A 6,057-nucleotide genomic window follows, 5' to 3' on the forward strand; every position below is an offset into this window, starting at 1 on the left:
TAACGTCAACGAAGAAAGTGTGTTTTTGGAACATTTTTTAATCTATTGTACTAAGAAATTAAAAATTATGCTATATATGAAATTTGTTCATTTTTTCTCAAATTTTTCAAATATGTGCTCAAAAATAACGTACCTATAACAGAAACAACAAAACAGTTGAAATTAAACTTATAAAGTGAGTTTTCTCAAAAGAGACACTTTCGATTTTTAATTTTTTTTTTTTGCATTACAATCTCTGATGACTGAAGAATTTTTTCCCCTATCTGCGAAAGTGGTATTTTTAGTTTTTAAATTACTATTTATAATTTTTTTAGTACGGCTCACAGAATTTAAGCATTTTTTCTACAAATATAACCTGCTTTTTCCATTAACATTCATTTGTTTTTTTTTAATTTTCATGAAAACATATTAAAAATCAGAATGTGAAAATTTTGATCCACGGAAGGTATTTTAAATAACACAAGTTTTATGTCATTTTTTAATTTATTGCTAAGCAACGTATATAATTGAAATAATATATATAATTGAAAGATTAGATTCATGACTTGTCTTCACGTTTATTTGTCGCATTGTTTATATTTGAGTTCATTCACCCTGTCATCGTCACTATTCGCATCAAACTTATAATATTTATTGTTAGTTTCGAAAATTCGCTTGCCATGATAAGACACAAAATTTCATATTCATTTGACTAATTACAAAAAATGTAATTTCAATTTTATACTTGGTAATTGACTTATTTATTTAATTTATTGTGAATACTGTGTTTTTGTGTATCTTAGTTGTTTTTTATTTTTTATTTTTATTTTAATTGGTGTATAAATTTCTTTATCAGCCTGAAGAGGATGACAAAACCATGTCATCGAAACGTTGCTTAGCAATAAATTAAAAAATGACATAAAACTTGTGTTATTTAAAATACCTTCCGTGGATCAAAATTTTCACATTCTAATATATAATTGGGAAGGAAAATTATCATTATAATTTCATACTAAAAATCGTTGCGTCAAGCTTAAAAATTGTAAATAGTAATTTATAAACTAAAAGTACCACTTTCGCAGATAGGGGAAAAAATTCTTCAATCATCAGAGATTGTAATGCAAAAAAAAATTAAAAGTCGAAAGTGTCTCTTTTGAGAAAACTCACTTTATAAGTTTAATTTCAACTGTTTTGTTGTTTCTGTTATAGGTACGTTATTTTTGAGCACATATTTGAAAAATTTGAGAAAAAATGAACAAATTTCATATATAGCATAATTTTTAATTTATTAGTACAATAGATTCAAAAATGTTCCAAAAACACACTTTCTTCGTTGACGTTAAATTTCAAAAAATCATAACTTCCTTCATTTTCATCAAATAAAAAAATAAAAAAATACGTATTTCCTTATTTTTCATATAGATTTCGAAAAAAAATGTTTCGGACAAAAAAAAATTTTCAATGAAAATTTCCCATAGAATGCCCCGTATATAAATTATTAATAATAATTAATTAAATTTACTATACATATAATGTCATAAAATCACCATTTAGTTGAGACAAAATCAATTTGTATCTATTTTTACCTATTTTTAGTTTACATCAACTTTATTGTATTTAAAAAAAAATCGAAAAAAATACTGTTTTGAAGATTTTTAAATATTTTATTTTATAATTTTTTACGTGAAAAAAAAGACTCACCTATATCCAGGGGGGGATTTCTGCGTAATGTCAAAGATATCTTCTTTTTAGAAAGGACAAATCATCATTCTTCTGGACCAACTATGAAAAGAATATAATAATTGATGATTTTATGTGTAAAATAAAATATTAATAATCCTCAATTTTTATCAATTATTACATTGTTCTTGTTCTTTCATTAATGTTTATAAATATATGAACATTTCATATATTGAATCATCAATTAAAAATATGACAATAAATTTGAACTACTTTTTTTTATTACGCATAACTATTGATATTTCTGAAAAATATTAGAAACTATTTCTTCATTGTCTTGGAACTTGTTTAAATATAATTTTGAATTTTTTTTTTTAACATTAAATTGCAACTCAGTTCTACAAGATCTTCTCTATAGGAGAAGTATCACTAATCCCTGCACAGGGATCGAACGGAAAGAGGTAAAACCATATGGCGCCTGTACATATACATTATACTATACCGCCGACTCTGTTTTAACCTCAAAAATTATAATTTTCAAACTTGTTTAATAAAATACAACAAGTCAATGTATTACAGTAAGCTTTTATCTAAAAAATTATAATTATATATTGTAAACATTAATATATTACCTTTATACAATTCATGCAATATAGATCTTTTATTAAGGAAAAGTATGACATATGGCCTCTTGGTCTAGGGGTATGATTCCTGCTTTGGGTGCAGGAGGTCCCGGGTTCAAATCCCGGAGGGGCCCTTTTTTTTTACATGTTCTCAAAATTAATTATAAATTAGAAATTGCATAATTATTAATTTAATGAATTGACAATTTATTTTGTTTTATTGGCGACGATTATACTTTAATTATTTTAAATTTATTAATTTAAAAAAATATTTATAAAATTCATTGACACTATAAACATAAATAAAATTTTTTTTTCGCCATTGACATGAAAAAGTGTCTTTTTTGTGCCTGTTTTGGGCAGATAAAGTAGCACTTTTTAAGGCAGTTTGGGCCAACTGCCTAAAAAAGACTTTTTTAGGCAGCAAACTGCCGTATAAAGTCTTTTTTAGGCAGTAAACTGCCCTATAAAGTCTTTTTTAGGCAGTTGTTAATTTTTGCATAATTTTTTTTTTTGCTTTTATTTTATTTATCAATTTTTATTATTTTTTTTCTTTAAAATTGTTTCACTTTTTCATAACAATGGCGAAAAAAATAGCGTATGTGGCTCGCACGTAGTAATTTTTAGGTTCGGATGATTTCAATACTCGCTGTCTGTGCGACTTCGGTTCGACTCGGCTCGCTTTCGGCTCGACTCGACTCGCCTTCGGCTCGTCTTCATCTCACCTACAGCTCGCCTTCGTCTCACCTACGTCGCACTAACGACAGCTCGTACTGAAAATTACATCCTCACCTAAAAAGTACTACTTTACGTGCTTGCCACATAATATACTATTGTTCACTTTTAATAAAAAATATCTGATACCTATTAAAAGATTTCCACGACCTGCATAAAACTTGAAATTTATTAATTAAAATAAAACAATAACCGTAATTGAAACATTCCAACTATAATAATTTCAAGTAAATTATTTAAATTATCTTTTTATGCAAAGGATTATTTTTCATATTAAGAATTATAACTTTTTTTTTTATTTTTATAAAAACTATAAATTCAATTTTTTTATTACAATTTAAAAAACTAAAAATATAAAATAATTATATAGGTACTTATATACAATTGAAGAATTGACGAAATTAATAATAATTTAAAAAAAAAATACTATTTCTCTGAATTGTATTTAAGAAATTTTTTCTAAAGAAAAACAATTTTTGTTATGGTGGATAATTTAAAATAAGGAAAATTATGTATGGAACCTGTTGAATATTACATTTTTTTTTTTTAAAGAAAATAAATAAATTTAACAAGAACAAAGTGTATGTATAAATAAAACTGTATTTTTATGCACATAGCACAATAATATTTTGTATCAAAAGATGAGCTAACGAAATATATTGAAAATGTCTTACGGCGAATAAATTAACAAAAATTTATAGCTATTTTATTGAGTACCAGTTGATATGAGTGCTAGTAAAATGCTCGTTGTTCCTATTGAAAAAACATAATTGAAAGCAGGCGTCAATGTTTTGAGAATATAAAATGACAAAAGAATGACAAGAGCCAAGAAAAGTGCATTATTGTAGAAAATTGAAAATGTCGTTGCTTCATAGTCAGCCACTTCATTTTTCTTCCACAAAATTCTAAAAAAAATATATATATATTGATTATATTAATATACAGTTAATAATATAATATAAATCAATTAATTTATTTAGCAATTATTACCTCTCATCCTTCTCTTTTTTGCTCATTTTCTTATCCTCAGATAATTTTCTGCTCATTTCACGTGTAACAGCATCTTCTCGCTTCACTGCAATCTGTTTAAAAAAATTTATTTTTTTTAGTAAAACTTATAATAATAATAATTATTATTATTTTTGAAAAAAATTAAAGAGGGTAAAAATGTTTATATATATTTATCGAAAAACAACACGAACCTGAAGTACGCAACGTTTATGATAAATGATTTTGAAAGAAATAATTTTTTAAAATGAAAAATTATATATTTTTTTTTGCTTAAAAAATATTTCTTGTAGTTTTCATTAATCAACAAATTATAAAAAAAATATTTTTTAGGCAAAAAATTATAGAATTTTTCATTTTAAAAAATTATTTCTTTCAAAATCGTTTATCATAAACGTTGCGTACTTCAGCTTCGTAAAACAACTTTAAAAACGGAAACGAAAATATTTTAAGTGCCTGTTTTCACTTATTTTGAGACTTAAATTAAATTTTACAAAACTTATTGCTTCTCCTTGATATATCAATTATTCAATTTACAAATTTCAATTTTGTGTGATTTACAAAAAAAAAGTTTTGCAAAATTTTCAAACAGCTCATTACAAAATATAAAATTATTTTAAGTATATGAAATTTTAAAAATTGGGTATTTTGTATTGAAACTTTATAAAACTCTTGTAAATCACACAAAATTAACTGTTGTATAAAAATACAAAAAATTTTGTAAAATTTAAGAAATTACTTTTTTTTCCATGTAATACAATGAAAATATTTCATTAAAAAAAAATTAAATAATCACCTTATGTTTTAAGACAAATTTCGTATTTTTGTAAGCAACTGCAAGCGCGTATGTACTTGCTAAAGTCACAAGGACGAATGAAATCAAATTTGCATACAAGTCAATAAGATGTATCCTCCAGAAAAGCCCTGAAATCAATGTAATTTAATTATAATAGCAGCTTTTTAATTCTAAATAAAATACTTAAAGATATGTAATGTTTTTTTATTTTTATAAATTGAATAAACAATTAAAAATATTAAATTGTGTTAAAAAAATAACAATATGAAAATACATTAATAAATAATTTAAAAATATAATTCTTATATTGTATATAAATAATATTATATATTTAACAATATTTACAAATGTTATAATAAACCTAACCTTAAATTATACTCCAAAAAAATAATGTAATCCAAGAGATAATGACTTAAAAAGATAGTTTATTTAATGAAAACAATATGTTTATAAACTTATCTTTCTAATAACTTAAAAATTGATGCTGAGCATTGTTAGAATTAATAATATATTTACTTACAGATGGGAATTGACGATACGATAAAAGCATTGCCATAAAACAATGCAGATGATTTTGTTGAAACATTTCTTGAGAAATCTTGAAGTAAAAGTTCCTCTTCTTTAGTAAATGCTTTTGATTTTCCAGACATTTTTTATTTTCTTCGTCTCGTTATTTGTGTTAAACTAAAGTTAAATTAAACTTCTTGAAAGCAAAACTAAAGTACTCGTGGAGAGTTTTATGAGAGAATTATATGAACTAGAAATTGACAAGTGGTGACGACGTAAGAAGCGCATGCGCATACCATTGCCTATGTGTGGCACTTGAATGCAACGTGTCCAACGAAACGTCATTTTATGATCAGTGTTACCAATACCTGAATAGAAATTAAAGAAACTAAAATTTTGTTTACAAAATAAATAATAATTAAAGTAATTATATTTACTTGACTTTTTTTAAAATGAAATTTAAAAGTAATAAAATTCATTTACTTTGATAATATTTTTAATTTTAGGGAAATAAAAATATATATTTCTTTACTTTTTCTCTAAAGGTTAGGGAAGTTTTTATTATTAACAATTCCACTATATAAGTTATAGTTTCAAAAATTCAAAAAAATATATAGTTAGATAATTTTAATATTATAAATATTACATTCATTAAAAAATATTCTAATTTAAAAGTGACTAATTCAATTTAGTTGTAATTTAACTGGTTTTTAGAAAAAAAAAATATAA

General features: G+C 23.9%; 1 protein-coding gene and 1 non-coding gene across 2 annotated transcripts; one reads left to right on the forward strand and one right to left on the reverse strand.

The window, feature by feature from the left end:
* Positions 1-2,344: 2,344 nt before the first annotated feature.
* Positions 2,345-2,416, forward strand: Trnap-ugg (transfer RNA proline (anticodon UGG)). The gene has a single exon. It is a non-coding gene; the product is annotated as a tRNA-Pro (tRNA).
* A 1,181-nt stretch (positions 2,417-3,597) lies between these two features.
* Positions 3,598-5,612, reverse strand: LOC127279343 (translocon-associated protein subunit gamma). The gene is made up of 4 exons (XM_051301649.1): positions 5,342-5,612; positions 4,822-4,949; positions 4,008-4,099; positions 3,598-3,922 (listed from the first exon to the last, which is right to left on the reverse strand). Exons 1-4 carry the CDS (start codon positions 5,469-5,471, stop codon positions 3,724-3,726), a joined length of 549 nt encoding a protein of 182 aa, XP_051157606.1. The 5' UTR covers positions 5,472-5,612; the 3' UTR covers positions 3,598-3,723.
* Positions 5,613-6,057: the final 445 nt, after the last annotated feature.

Source organism: Leptopilina boulardi, unplaced genomic scaffold (genome assembly GCF_019393585.1).
Source record: "Leptopilina boulardi isolate dan_hultmark-lab unplaced genomic scaffold, ZJU_Lbou_2.1 LbouV2_216, whole genome shotgun sequence".
Taxonomy (NCBI): Eukaryota; Metazoa; Arthropoda; class Insecta; order Hymenoptera; family Figitidae; genus Leptopilina; species Leptopilina boulardi.

Excerpts from the sequence above, each read along its gene's own strand:
- LOC127279343 (XM_051301649.1), bottom strand. The coding sequence starts at position 5,471 with ATGTCTGGAAAATCAAAAGCATTTACTAAAGAAGAGGAACTTTTACTT. Across the intron at positions 4,100-4,821 it reads AATTTGTCTTAAAACATAAG|ATTGCAGTGAAGCGAGAAGA; the intron begins GTGATTATTTAA and ends TTTTTTAAACAG. Across the intron at positions 3,923-4,007 it reads AAAAAAGAGAAGGATGAGAG|AATTTTGTGGAAGAAAAATG; the intron begins GTAATAATTGCT and ends TATTTTTTTTAG.